Here is a 16,566-nt window from a genome sequence, read left to right on the forward strand (position 1 = left end):
CTGCACATAGATGCCTTGTGTGATTGGCTCACCCATGAGCATTGCTATTTCTTCAACAAAGGATATCTAAAGAATGAAGCAAATTAGATAAGAGAAGTAAAGTGAAAAGTTGTTTAAAATTGTATTCTCTATGTGGATCAAAAAAGAAAAATGTTGGGTTTATTGTCCCTTTAAGAATTACCCTGCTTGGGTGGGACAGTGACTGGATAACTAGCAAGATCCTTCACAATTGTTAAGATGGAGATGATCAAAAACAGGATTAGAACCTAAAGTCCAACAAAAGTTCCATTTTAGCTGATCCACAATATGAGTTTTAAGGGATTGAGTCAGAAAGCCATTTTTGAAGACACGCACAGTTTTGTAAATATGTAATTTATCACGGCAGCCATCATCATATGAGTTTTATCAGGAAAAAAATAGTTTTGTAAGGAATGGAGAGAAATTGTAATTTTTTCATAAATTTGCGATGAAAGTAATAAGTTTTGTACAAGAAGACATTTTTATAGTGCATCTAAAAACAAAAAGCAGATATACTTGTTAGAAATGTTTAACACAAAGCTTAACAAACCCAGCATCAGGGTGCCATTTTTGGTTGCCACCTCTGCCATGTTTTCCTGGACATTTTATGAGTTATGCATGCTGAAGGGTGTGCAGGGTGGACCATGAATAGTGCTGTCCAGGGTCACTAATTTGTGCTGTACAGAGGTGCAATGCATGTTCCCTTCTGTGCACCCTGCAACATGTATAACTCCTTACTGTCCAGGAAAACATGGCGGAGGTGGCAACCCTAGTGCCACTGGTGCCTTAAAATTAGGCCGTCTCCCTGATATAGGAGCCCCAAATCACTCATGGGTGCTCCCCCACTTACCTCTGCCAGCTGCTGCCAAACACATATAAAATTTAGCCCAATGCAGCTGGATGCTTTCCAGGTCAATTTACTAGGAACTATAAGTCCCAGCATTCCGCAGCTACTAACTTTTTGGGTCGTCTCCTAGATTTTGAAGAGATTGTCAAGCCCTGGTTTAAAAGCATGTAAAACTACAGAAACAAGGCCTCCTTTACTTCCGTTAGTAGAGGGAGACTAATAATCCAATTGTTAGAAGTTTGCTATGTGTGTTATCACTGAACATGATACAAATGAAAATTCTATCAAAATGTCTGCTTAAGATTAGTACTTTCTAGTAAATGAGTAATAAATATGCAAACACATGCAACCGAGAAACAACCATCTGCTGAGAAATATACATTGAGAGAAGGAACCTACCTCTAAGTTTGGAAAAACGCTATCCTGTTTATTGCCATAAACGCCTCCAAATGCTGTGAAGTCTTCGATGCTCAGCTGGAATACAAACAATGAGAGAAAAGTTTGTGACGTATGGGACATGCTAAATTTTACTCTTTGCAAATCAAACTCTTAGTACTAAAGAAAGCACGGAGTGGTTAGGTTAGTATAGACATCTGATGTTAAAGACCAAGGTTGCAGGACTATTAGAAGGTTGGGAGAAAGTGCAGCAATGGAATGATGACATGACAAAATAAACTGCAAGTTTAACCCTTTAAGGACACAGGTTTTTCACAGTTTAATTTCTTAAATGACACAGTGTCTGGGTTTCACCTGACTTCGCTTGTTGTTTGCATCTTTTTGTTTTGGCTGCCATTTCTCTCACCCGTGTTTCTCCTTGCCTGAAATAGAGTGTGTAACGCTGCTCACTACACCCAGGCTCCCTCTTATGGCCAAACTGGAGAACATAATCAGTGAGAGACAGGTTGCTGTCCCAGAATGATGATGTCACTATTTAAGAGCCTCAGTTCAGTCTGCCTTTGCCCTTGTGTTGTCTCTGACTTCTCTGTGAGTTCATGTGGTCCTGACTCCCTGTATTACCTGGCTTGTTTGACGTCTTCTGGTTCTTGATTCCTAGCTAATTCCTTTCCCGGCCAAGTCTGACTACTCGCTCTGGCTTTGACTTGTGGCTTGTTATTTGGCTTTTGGGCTCGTTTTTATAAAAAAAAAAAAAAAAAAAAAAGTTATTTTTTTTAAATAAAGGTGTGATTAATTTAGCATTTCACATCTCTGTCTGGTTCCTGGTACCCTGACACAAGACATTTTGGCATTTTTACTCAGTTTTGGTTTCACCATAATTTCCTGCTCTCTTGATAATTGCACCTATACATATTATACACTGGGGGGTTTTAACAGACAAACAGGGCTTTCATGTGATTCCCTATATGGGTACATAAAATATATAGGACTTTAAAGGGACATTAAACACACATTGTAAACTACATGATTATTTACCTTTGTAACTGAGGAATACATTTCAATTAATAATGCAGCTTTATTTTGTCATATGAGCATATTGTTTAAACAAAATATTCCTTGCTAACCAATCACAAACTAATACATATAGCATGAATAGCTTGAGCCTGCGTTGTTTGTTAGAGAAAGTTGCTTGAATCAATTATGAACTTTGAAGCAGTTGAAGAATGTTTTGTGTGTGATCCTGCACCAATTGGAGTGAGCGTGCCTGTACCAGAATTTCTTTTAGGTATGTAGCCACAAAAATTGCCTGAGCTCGCTCTGCCGTCAGTTGAGCTCCAAGGATTTTTGTAAAGACTCTTGGAGCAGTTACCAAACCAAAAGTAAGCACCACAAACTGATAATGCCTGTTTGGAAAGGCAAGTCTCCGGAGCCTAAAATAATCCCTGTGAATAAGGATTTGTACATAAGCATATTTTCAAGTCAATGATAGACATAAAAATGATCTTCCTTTTCTAAAGAAAGTATAGTGTAAATTGTCTCCATCTTGAAAATTACAGAAATGTATTTATTGTTTTGAGATCCAGGATAGGCGGCTAAAGGACATTTGTTTTCTTTCTTTCTTTAAAAGTAGTAAATGAGTACAGCACCTGTTGGTTCCTTAAAGCAGGTTTTAGTTCTGTATGATGCCCGTGGAGAAAGGGTTACTGCCACCCTTACAGCAACATAGACAAATGGAATCCACAGCACCAATTAGGTAAAAGAAAATACCTTTATTTTCACATTACATGCCCTGTAATGTGAAAATAAAGGTATTTTCTTTTACCTAATTGGTGCTGTGGATTCCATTTGTCTTTCTTTCTTTCTTTGGTACTATGAGAAGTTTGGAATAAAACCCCTGCTTAATTTCCAAATCCAGAACAAGATAGATCACTCTCATTATTTCCAGAACCTTGCACAAACCAGTAGTGTTTTGGTCTTTGAGGAATCTTGAGGTACTCGAGACAGAAGGAATCTTCTTCAAGATTTTAATTGAAACCCTATTTGGTAAAACAATCCAAGAGACTTGAACAGGCTTCTTCCAGGCCTCATGAAAATGGTTTAATCTCCCCCCATACCAGAGCCTCATATGGCCTGGGGGCTGTATCTTCATGCAGACCTAGAGGCCGAAGTGGGTTTCTTGGACTGTTTGGACTTAGACCTGCAAGAGTTGGGATTCCAAGTGAATTTGAAGGTATTTGTCCCCTGGGCGATGCAGAGGAAGTCTTTTGTTTTGAACGAGAAGAAGAAAGCATACACACAGAAAGCACTCCCTGATCCAATGTGCGAAACAAATATCGCAGATAATAGTCACTTGAATAATCCAAGGATGGATTGGGGAAGAGGAAAACTAGAATCTAATTAAAAATTAACTTTTATTGGGGTCAAACGTTAAAATAGGAAAAACATTTAAAAACACACTTAAGTATCGACTGTAGTATAATAATATATTGTGGCAGCTGTATAATTAATAATGTCAATTGAAGTTAATGTCACTCTGCAAGGATATCCCCAATTGACTGCAAGTATGATCATGAAAGTGATAACTCACTTTATAAGTTACTATATCTCTATTGTGCTTCCCTGATGTCAAAGCTAAGGGTTATATAGTAGGTCAGGTTATAAAAGTCCGTTTGAAAAAGCCACGTAACGTGGCGAAACATGTTAGGGACGCTAGGGCAATGATGAGGAGTCCTAGGAGCTCCTGTGTTTTTTAGCAAGCCTTAAGCTATCGATATATTACTGTAGTCACTTCAACTAATTCCACTACTTAAACTTAAATTTATTATTTAGTTACCAATATGGATTAGTTGCAAATGGATAAGTTATAACTGGCAGCTGTTAGTATTATTGCTCCAGCTCTGATCCCCATATTGTATGAGAGTGTGGATATATACTTTAAGCAGCTCACTATAACCTCAATTTGTCACTCGTTTATTTAACACAGGGATACTGAATAAGAGACCTGACAAGACAAATACAGCATATATAGAGTACTGTGGATTATATAAACCGGATGAGGTGTTACATATTATTACTCACAATAGTACATCTTACACAGCAGTTCTTTGTAGCCGTTTGTTATAGGCAGACAAGCAGTAAGTGTAGTATCGATGCATCCAGCCTGCTACATATGGCTGGCGAATGCTCTAGTTATATGTGAATGGAGCCGCAAATATTTTGGGGATGTACCGAGATATAATATAAAGTTTACTAACTCAATAGTAACAACTTATATACCGACATCACTTTACATACCGATATCTTGATACAATCAATTTACTTTGCAGTGAGTGTTTTTAAGACTAATATACGCCCATATTGGCGTCACGCATGTCAGTACACAAACCTCACTTGACTTTGATTGGTTGTAAGACAAATACACGCCCAGTTGGGCGTTATCTTTATTTTGACATACAGTCGGTATAGAGAGTTAATTATTGGAGCCTCAATCCTAGTAAACCATTCTAGGAGAATAACTGTAATTGCCCCCTAACATTATAAATTAAGCCTCATACACGGCACATTTGAATTACGCCGCATTTATGATTTCATGCGACTTGTTCTTGTATTAATTTATATGCAGGTATCTCCTAAAAGATTGTACTCTGTTGCGGTGACGATGCGCTGCAATTAAGCTTATCTCAGTGCTACAACTAAATTCTATCTACTACTAGCAACTTTATTAGGATTCTAACAATAGGAGAGTGACACAACACTCTCTGTAATACCTAACGTTGCAATATAAATAACTTTGCCAGTAGGTTCTTATATTTCCATCCAGACTGGTCAATGAATTAAGTGGTGAATCAAAATAACAAGAGTATTACAATTACGGTTGTACAATAGTACAAGATTTTACCTTCCATTTAACACTGGATCCTCAAAGTTAAACACACAATTGGTAAGAGTGAATTACCCTCCTAAATACAGTGAACTAACCCAATTACCAGCAGACATATATAAGTCTGTCTGATGAACGCTATTTACATATGTGTTTAGTTCAGTTTCATCCTTTCACTCACAAGCAATATTATTTACAATATAGTAACTTTGATGCTAACTCAATAAAGTATTATATATAGATACCGTAAATTCATCGATAATACAACACGTAATATCTCTTGCTACCCTTAGATATTAGTCTGTTATTTAGTCCTACGCCAAGCTATATCTACTTGGAGTACCAGTAGCATTAGTCACAGGAGTTATAACTCTCTATCTCCCAGATTTACAAGTGAATTCAGATTGAACATTATATATGCTACATGATCTGTTATCTAAAGGACTTTTATAACCTGACCTACTATATAACTCTTAGCTTTGACATCAGGGAAGCACAATAGAGATACAGCTACTTACTCGCGTTTTCATTCATAACTATACCAACTTATAAAGTGAGTTATCACTTTCATGATCATACTTGCAGTCAATTGGGGATATCCTTGCAGAGTGACATTAACTTCAAATGACATTATTAATTATACAGCTGCCACAATATATTATTATACTACAGTCGATACTTAAGTGTGTTTTTAAATGTTTTTCCTATTTTAACGTTTGACCCCAATAAAAGTTAATTTTTAATTAGATTCTAGTTTTCCTCTTCCCCAATCCATCCTTGGATTATTCAAGTGACTATTATCTGCGATATTTGTTTCGCACATTGGATCAGGGAGTGCTTTCTGTGTGTATGCTTTCTTCTTCTCGTTCAACACGTTTCTCCCCATACACATAGCACCCACACCTAGCCTTATATAGTGGGCTTAATTTAGGTTATTAATCTGGTCCTCAACATCTAGGTAGTGCCATTGGTACCTTTTCTTTTGCATGAAGTCTTTTGTTTGTTACACTAACGTAAAGTGTGAAACCGCCGTATGGACCTAAACCTGCCTTTGCTCTTTTTTATCGTGTGGCAGGAAGCTCCCTTACCTCCAGTGACAGTTGCAATATTGGTATCTAAGCCCGGTCCAAACAAAATTCTGCCCTGAAAAAGGAATAAATAAGATTTGGCACTTAGAAACCATGTCTGAAGTCTATGACTTGAACCACAATGCTCATCTAGCCAAAACAGCCATTGTAGCACGTTTCGCATTAATGCATATTTCCACAACTGCATCACACATAAAGCTGTTTGAAAGAGATGCAAGATTGTCCAAAAAATGCAGAGAGGCTTCTTCAGCAAGAAGGTCAGAGGTTGTCACACCAGTCTGCAGTAGCTGCCACCACGCAAGTTATTCTGACAGATCGGCTAAACAAAGCCTGTCAGCTGAAAGGACCATCTGTGAAATCCTTCTGTATATGGGAACCTTGAATGAGGTGCTATCATCTAAAGAAATTTAACTCTGTCTGGCAAGCAAGAAAATCACTCCATCCACCTTAGGGATGGATTCTCATGCCTCCAATTTTGCAGAGGGATGCTGGAACATGTTCTTAAAATTATTGGAAGGAACAAAGGGAACCCCTGGTTTGTTCCATTACTTGGTAATCAAATCAGAAACTGCATTAGGTACAATAGACAGATAACTATTTTGGGGCCTTCTTAAATAATTTCTCAATCTTTCTTACAGATTTCTTGTCTGTAGAAGGAGGGTCATCTACTTCCAAAGATAGAAAAACTTCCCTTAATAGAGCATGTATATTCTTAAGCTTTAAATTTAAGGATATATTAGCAGTGGGGTCCTTAAAAGGAGGAAAGTTCAGATTCCAGAGTATCCTTCTTCTGTGCAGGGTATTTAGATGGGTTGCGCCTAAGGGATTTCCCTGACAAACTAAAGGCCTGTGAAAGAACACCTTCTGACCCTTGCATGCATCTACGTTTAACTGCTGGAGGCATAACAGCCAACCAATCAGTAATAGCAGAGTGGATACACACTTTAAATTTGAGGGACAGTTATGAAGAATTCCCCGGTAAACCCTTCACCACTCTGTTGAAGGGGCAGTGCGTTCATAACTGAGCATGGGGACACAACAAAACATCCTTACATAGCAAGTATAACTGAGAAGGGGGTTAAACTATCTTTAGATCAACATTTCAGGTTGTCCACATACTGTCCAGAGAATTGAGCTGTACCAGTTTGCTCCACAGTTAGTGTAGGATAGTAAGGATAAAAGCAAGTATCAATAAATAGGAGCACAGAGCACAGTATGAAGGCACTCAAATGGTTATGTAGAGAGCACAGAATTGATGGCACAATGTAAAACTGGAATCCCTGCGTGGGTTACAGCAAAGGTGTACAGATGATCATGGTAAATTTAAAGATATAGTACCACATTTTTTTAATTATTTTTTTTTTTAAAGTCCCCAAAAGTAGTGTGGTCTATGTGTCTATGTCCCTAGGTTATGTGAAGCATATGTCCATGTTCATACTAATAGCCGGTGAGCTATAAAGGTGCAATGTGCTTACCTCAACTGCAGATGACTGCTTCCAGTAGATGGGCCCATCCGAGGCACTGCAAGCAAGGTGCCAAGCGGACACGGGCATTTATATACTTCGTTAGCATCTGAATACGGAAGAAGGCAGGCGCTTGTGCCGTTCGTTTTTTTTTTTCAGAGCTCCATTTCTTCTTGTAAAATTGCAACACACTACGATCTGTGCAAATTCAGATCGTATTGTGCTGCACTTTCACAAGAATACATGCGGCTCCGAAAAGAGCCAAAACGGCACGAGCGGCCAGCTTCTCCCACATTCAGATGCTAACGAAGCATACGAATGCCCACGTCTAGAGCCAGAGATCTCACAAGGATCAACATTCTACAATGCAGGGGATTTGAAGATAAATCTGCATTTCACCTGGGGAGGGCTATGGATCACACAGGAAGCAGCTGACTGTAGAGCAAGGTACTGGCAGAAAGATCTGCATTTCACCTGGGAGGCCTGTGACATTTCCACACTGGGAAAATATTTTTCACTGCCTAGCTGAAAACTCCCTCTGTCCTTCGCAGGAACTCTGAGAAGGAAATGTGTCTCAGATCAGTTATAAAGGCGGAGGCAAAAAATAACAGATGATTCAGAGTAAGTGGAAGGGATTTAAAGCTCTGGTAAAAGGTGTTTTTCCCTCCTCCTGGTGGACTGGAGGGTTGTTCTCACATGGACTCTCACCATCTAATGAAAGAAAATTCCTTTAACTATAATTTTTTGCACTGCTGCTCAATAAAGTTCTACAAGCTGAAACAGGTTAGGTTAAAGTGAAGGTCAATTTTGATGAATTAGTGCCTGGTTTTTTATAAACCTATTAAAAACAAGGGCATTTAATTCATCAAAATTGACATTTCACTTGTTTTCTTCAAAAAATTACATTTTAATCCAGGCAGCCGCTCCAGCGATTTCCCCGGCCGTCAGAAGCCTCTGCAGACGTCAGAAATAACGAATTCGGCTTCCTCCAATCACGGCTTCCCCCCCGGGGGAATCTTGGCCTGATGCAACGCCGTGATTGGAGGATGCCGGATTCGTCATTTTGGACCTGGGAAGAGGGCTTGCAACGGGCGAAGGAAGTGCTGGAGTGGCTGCCAGGATTAAAAGGTAAGTTTTTGAACAAAACAAGTGAAATGTCAATTTTGATGAATTAAAGTGCCCTTGTTTTTAATAGGATTATTAAAAACCGGGCACTAATTCGTCAAAATTGACATTCACTTTAAGCACACTTATGTGGTTTTTGGTATGAGCTTATTCATGAACCATAAGGCCAAAGCTTGCTCACTTTACAGTGCACAGAGAAAATCTTTGCATCAGTTTAGTAAGAGTTTTTTGTAGTATAAAAACAGCATGCAAGACAGAAAAATAGATTGATTGTTAAACACCTACAAGAGAATAAGATATGTGAATGATTAAAGCATGGCTAATAGATTACCTTCTCCTGTAGAAAAAGCAGCACATTCTTGGGTCCACTAAGGATTGCAGGTTCGAGGTATTGCCCAAGCTGGATGTCCGTTGTAATATGACCACTGTTTGGCATGGGTTGATTTTTCCAAAGATTACTGCCAAGAGGAGAAAACTAAATAAGTTTATGCTAATCATGCTATGGCAAGCAAAGATACATGTCAAGTTTTTCTCATTGGAACAGAGCAGGTGTTTGACATCCAACACCTGCAGAACCCATGTTCCCAAAAAAAGAAATCCATCAAGCATTAGTCTCTTCCTGTAAGTCTAATCTAGTGCATTACTAGATTAATGCTAATACAATTCTAGTGCCAACTTAATCAAAAGCCATTCTCCTCTAGTTAAAGTCTACCCAATCCCTTGTGTTCCTGAAGAGCAAGCCTAGCCTAGAGTCTGTACTCCTGCTGTAAAAAACGAGCCAAACCTTACTACTCCTCTCAGGCAAGCATAGCTCCAGCCTCAAGAGCAAGCATAGCCATATGCCTGTACTCTTGCGGTAAAAACCTAGCCAAACCTTACTGCTCCTCTCAGGCAAGCCTAGCTCCACCCTGAAGCTTCCTCAAGAGCAAGCCTAGCCATATGTCAGTACTCTTGCTGTAAAAACCTAGCCAAACCTTACTGCTCCTCTCAGGCAAGCCTAGCTCCACCCTGAAGCTTCCTCAAGAGCAAGCATAGCCATATGTCTGTACTCTTGCTGTAAAAACCTAGCCAAACCTTACTGCTCCTCTCAGGCAAGCCTAGCTCCACCCTGAAGCTTCCTCAAGAGCAAGCATAGCCATATGTCTGTACTCTTGCTGTAAAAACCTAGCCAAACCTTACTGCTCCTCTCAGGGAAGCCTAGCTCCACCCTGAAGCTTCCTCAAGAGCAAGCATAGCCATATGTCTGTACTCTTGCTGTAAAACCCTAGCCAAACCTTACTGCTCCTCTCAGGCAAGCGTAGCTCCACCCTGAAGCTTCCTCAAGAGCAAGCATAGCATATGTCTGTACTCTTGCTGTAAAAACCTAGCCAAACCTTACTGCTCCTCTCAGGCAAGCGTAGCTCCACCCTGAAGCTTCCTCAAGAGCAAGCATAGCCATATGTCTGTACTCTTGCTGTAAAAACCTAGCCAAACCTTACTGCTCCTCTCAGGCAAGCCTAGCTCCACCCTGAAGCTTCCTCAAGAGCAAGCGAAGCCATATGTCTGTACTCTTGCTGTAAAAACCTAGCCAAACCTTACTGCTCCTCTCGGGAAAAGTCTAGCTCCAGCCTCAATCTTCCTCAAGAGCAAATGTGCTCCTCATCTGGCTAATTGTTTGTGCTCCACAACTGTTAGTCAAACCATATACAAGCGCTTACAACACCCACAGGCATTTACCTGCAGTCTAGGGAGCAAATCCAAATACCAATGTTCTTCGTGTAAATATGAGTTTATACAAATATTAAGAGTAATGTGCTGGACATAGGTAAAACAAGTTTATGCTTCCAGTGAAGAGTTAGCCACTGACCACTAGGTCTACTCCTGGGCATTAGAAAGAAATTAGAATTTCCCCTCTAGTGACAAATTAGGTTTCACACATCAGGGCTCTTACACTAATCCAATGTGGACACATATTAAATATATTGTTGAGAAAGGCGTGATAAAAATATAAAAGACGTGTTCACATAGAAAGAGAAAAGAAAAACACAGACAAATTAAAGAATCACATAATCCTAAGATTTACCATCACTAAAAATAAACACTAGCTTCAGTCATTTCTAAAAAAAAAAATGAAATGTGTTAATATCACCCTATCTGTCCCAAAACTATATAGATAAAGCGCCCACGGCACAGCGCTCTTCTTCAACTGATCGAGTTCTGTATCCATGCACGGCTATTGGTTTAGAGGTGTAAGCATCACCTCATTGGAGAAGAGCGCTGTGTTATGGGCAGCCGGAGGCGCTGAGTTATCAATATAGTTTCGGCACAGATAGGGTGAGATTAACACTTTTTTAGTAAATGATGACTGAAGCTAGTGTTTATTTTAAGTGATGGTAAATCCTAGCGTTTGTTATACGCTTGGATTTACCATCACTTTAATTCACAAGGCAACCACAAGGAGGCAACATACAATTTTAACGACCGACGACGTACGCCATACGTCCTGAAAAAAAATACACTTAACGACAGAGGACGTATGGCGTACGTCGTCGGTCTGGAAAGCAGCGGTTATTGCAGGATGCCTCGATATTGAGGCATCCTGCAATAACCATTTTTACCACTCCGGTGCAGAGAGAGCCACTCTGTGGCCCTCTCTGCACCAGACATCGATGGCCGCATTCGTTGGTGGGTGGGAGCTGAAGTGGGAGGCGGGTGGGCGGCCATCGATGGGTTCCAAGGCAGAGAGGGGGGGCGCGCATAGACACGCGCGCGGGGACGGAGGGCGGGCGCGTGCACGGTGAGGGAGCGGGTGGGAACCGCTACACTGCAGAAAAGAAAAGTTTTGTAAGTGGGGGAAAGGGGGGAGGGAATGCCCCTTGAAATAAAAAACAAGGGATCTGGGAGGAGTGGTACAGAAAAAAAAAAAAAAAAAAAAAAAAATCTATTATATAGTCAACTGGGTACTGGCAGGCAGCTGCCAGCCCAGTACCCAATATGGCTCCCAAGAAGGTAGAGGGGGAGGTTAGAGAGCTGTTTGGGGGGTGGGATCAGGGAGGTTGGGGGCTAAGGGGGGACCCTACACGGCAGCATATGTAAATATACTATATAAAAAAAAAAACACTTGAAATGCAAAGATTCCTTTTATTTTAGTACTGGCAGACTTTCTGCCAGTACTTAAGATGGCGGGGACAATAGTGGGGTGGGGGAGGGAAGGGAGCTGTTTGGGAGGGATCAGGGGGTGGGATGTGTCAGGTGGGAGACTGATATCTACACTAAAGCTAAAATTAACCCTGCAAGCTCCCTAATTAACCCCTTCACTGCTGGCCATAATACACGTGTGATGCACAGCGGCATTTAGCGGCCTTCTAATTACCAAAAAGCAACCCCAAAGCCATAAATGTCTGCTATTTCTGAACAAAGGGGATCCCAGAGAAGCATTTACAACCATTTGTGCCATAATTGCATAAGCTGTTTGTAAATAATTTCAGTGAGAAACCTAAAGTTTGTGAAAAAGTTGACTATTTGATCGCATTTGGCGGTGAAATGGTGGCATGAAATATACCAAAATGGGTCTAGATCAATACTTGGGGTTGTCTACTACACTAAAGCTAAAATTACCCCAAAAAGCTCCCTACATGCTCCCTGATTAACCCATTCACTGCTGGGCATAACACACATGTGGTGCGCAGTGGCATTTAGCAGCCTTCTAATTACCAAAAAGCAACGCCAAAGCCATATATGTCTGCTATTTCTAAACAAAGGGGATCCCAGAGAAGCATTTACAACCATTTGTGCCATAATTGCACAAGCTGTTTGTAAATGATTTCAGTGAGAAACCTAAAATTGTGAAAAATGTTACATGAAATGTTACACGCTCCTACACTCCTACACCACACACACACGCTCCTACACCACACACACGCGCGCTCCTACACCACACACACGCGCGCTCCTACACCACACACACGCGCTCCTACACCACACACACACACTCCTACACCACACACACTCCCCTACACCACACACACTCCCCTACACCACACACACTCCCCTACACCACACACACTCTCCTACACCACACACACTCTCCTACACCACACACACTCTCCTACACCACACACACTCTCCTACACCACACACACTCTCCTACACCACACACACTCTCCTACACCACACACACTCTCCTACACCACACACACTCTCCTACACCACACACACTCTCCTACACCACACACACTCTCCTACACCACACACACTCTCCTACACCACACACACTCTCCTACACCACACACACTCTCCTACACCACACACACTCTCCTACACCACACACACTCTCCTACACCACACACACTCTCCTACACCACACACACTCTCCTACACCACACACACTCTCCTACACCACACACACTCTCCTACACCACACACACTCTCCTACACCACACACACTCTCCTACACCACACACACTCTCCTACACCACACACACTCTCCTACACCACACACACTCTCCTACACCACACACACTCTCCTACACCACACACACTCTCCTACACCACACACACACTCCTACACCACACACACACACTCCTACACCACACACACACACTCCTACACCACACACACACACTCCTACACCACACACACACACTCCTACACCACACACACACACTCCTACACCACACACACACACTCCTACACCACACACACACACCACACACACACTCCTACACCACACACACCCCTACACCACACACACCCCTACACCACACACACCCCTACACCACACACACCCCTACACCACACACACCCCTACACCACACACACCCCTACACCACACACACACACCCCTACACCACACACACACACACCCCTACACCACACACACCCCTACACCACACACACACCCCTACACCACACACACACACACCCCTACACCACACACACACACTCCTACACCACACACACACACTCCTACACCACACACACACACACTCCTACACCACACACACACACACTCCTACACCACACACACACACACTCCTACACCACACACACACACACTCCTACACCACACACACACACACTCCTACACCACACACACACACACTCCTACACCACACACACACACACTCCTACACCACACACACACTCCTACACCACACACACACTCCTACACCACACACACACTCCTACACCACACACACTCCTACACCACACACACACACCACACACACACACACACACTCCTACACCACACACACACCCCTACACCACACACACACTCCTACACCACACACACCCCTACACCACACACACCCCTACACCACACACACTCCTACACCACACACACTCCTACACCACACACACTCCTACACCACACACACTCCTACACCACACACACACTCCTACACCACCCACACACTCCTACACCACCCACACACACTCCTACACCACCCACACACACTCCTACACCACCCACACACACTCCTACACCACACACACACACTCCTACACCACCCACACACACTCCTACACCACCCACACACACTCCTACACCACCCACACACACTCCTACACCACACACACACACTCCTACACCACCCACACACACTCCTACACCACCCACACACACTCCTACACCACCCACACACACTCCTACACCACCCACACACACTCCTACACCACCCACACACACTCCTACACCACCCACACACACTCCTACAATACACTCCTACACCACACACACACACACTCTCTCTCCTACACACCGCACACACACTCTCCTACACCGCACACACACACACCCCAACCCAAGTTCATGACCCAGGAAATATGGTGTTGCGACCCAGTAATGGGTAAGCTCAGTGTTCCTGTTAAAGGCCAGTTTTGTGAGTGGCCAAGCAAATAAACAGCTAATTTGAGCAATTAGCAAACACTACACAATGTAGACTACAATGTGTAGTTCCTTTATTAACTGTTTCATTTCTGAGCTGCTCAAAAAACTGGCCTTAGAGGGAACACTGGCTATATGAATCATGAAGGTTTAATTTTCACTTCACTGTACATCAAAGCATTTTCTCTAAAAAGAAAACAAAAAGGAATAAAATATTGATATACAGTACATATTCAAGAGGCAAATTGGTCTCTCAAAATTCTAAAGTTGGATTCTTTGGTAACAGTGAAACAGATAGACAGACAGATAAAAGGAACATAATAGATAGACAGACAGACAAATAAATAGATAGATAAATAGACAGACATACAGACAGATAAAAGTAACATAATAAATAGATAAGACAGACAGAAGGAACATTGGATAGATATAGATAGATATAAAGATAGAATTAATTATGAAGTAACTGGGTGGGGGGAGTGTAATACTCTGCATTAGTATAACATTTTCTCTGATTTATAAATATTACCTAAGGGACCAAAACCAAAAATTAATTGCATAACAAATGTATTAATTTGTGAACCAAACGTTGGAAAAATGTAAACAGGTCCTATTAGTAATATAACCCCACCACCCTGCAACTACTGTCTTTTTTTACAGCTGTGTTTGCTTTAACCCAGCCCCTTCCTTCAAGCTGTGTCCATACCATACTTCATCCTGACCATTTCTTACAACTATGTGACTGTCCTATCAATCACTGCCCCATCCTGATGTGTGTTTGCTCAATCCACTCTCCCCTTTTAAGCTAGGTCTGCCCGACCACAAATTCCCCCTATCAAAGTCTCCCCTATCATCACAGGTTCTGTCTCATGACTCAACTCCATGAGCATGGAAATATTACAAGAATATTTACACAGGATATACTGTATACTTCCTCTCTGTCACTACTCAAATCCTCTTTTGTGTCCAAGTTTTATTTCGCCAGCCATCTACATGAACATATATATATATACACAAGTGATGAAGAATCTGCACTCTCACATTTAAAAATATCACAAACCAGGGTGACAAGATTAGAGTAACTGTAGAATAATACAGAATCACACACTTAAAGGGATATGAAACACACAAAAAAATATTTAATGATTTAGATAAAGCATCCAACTGTAAAAAAATTCTAATTTACTTCTATAATCAATTTTGCTTTATTCTTTTGGTATCCTTTCTTGAAGGAGCAGCAATGCACGATTGGGAACTAGCTGAACACATTGGCTATCCAATCACAAGAGGTATATAATAAGTGCAGCCACCAATCAGCAGATAGCTCCCAGCTCCTGAGGCAATGCCTTTCAACAAAGGATACCAAGAGAATGAAACAAATTATATAAAAGAAGTAAATTGGAAAGATGTTTAAAAGTCAAAGCTCTATCTAAATCATGAAAGAAAAATGTTTGGTTTCATGTCCCTTTACGTGGGATGAAGGCAAAAAAAATAAATTTTATTTTGATCCTGTTTCTGTGACAATCTCCCCTTTCTGAGGAAGGGGGGCTATCCCTGAAACCCTATCACAATAAGTGTGATGACTGTTGGACATTATTTTTTTATTTCTTGCATTTCTCTCCTCTCCTTTACCAATTTCTCTTATTTCTCCTTCTCCCCCTCGGTTGCCCTCCCTTGGCTGTTGTCTCTATAGCTCTCATGGGCTCTCAGTTCCTCTACAAAACCCAACCCTATGCTTCACTTTCGCCTGTAAAAGCCCCTATACTGACCCTGCTGTCTCTCAGCTGGGTCTTCAGTCTCTCTAGATTCACTCAGTCTCTTTACCCTCCCCTTTGAGCTCCATCAGTTTCACCCCATTCTCATTTACACTTTCAGGCTC

At 41.6% G+C, this 16,566-nt stretch overlaps 1 protein-coding gene across 1 annotated transcript in view; it reads right to left on the reverse strand.

Annotated features, from left to right (window-relative positions):
* The window catches only part of ATP6AP1 (ATPase H+ transporting accessory protein 1), a 101,148-nt gene that overhangs the window by 84,401 nt on the left and 181 nt on the right, over nt 1-16,566 (reverse strand). The window contains exons 2-3 of the mRNA XM_053695777.1: nt 9,149-9,275; nt 1,265-1,339 (exon numbers count right to left, since the gene is read on the reverse strand). Of these exons, the coding sequence (XP_053551752.1) occupies nt 1,265-1,339; nt 9,149-9,275 (202 nt within the window). The remainder of the gene's footprint in view (nt 1-1,264; nt 1,340-9,148; nt 9,276-16,566) is intronic.

The sequence above is a fragment of the Bombina bombina genome, chromosome 12, assembly GCF_027579735.1.
Source record: "Bombina bombina isolate aBomBom1 chromosome 12, aBomBom1.pri, whole genome shotgun sequence".
NCBI classification, from domain to species: domain Eukaryota; kingdom Metazoa; phylum Chordata; class Amphibia; order Anura; family Bombinatoridae; genus Bombina; species Bombina bombina.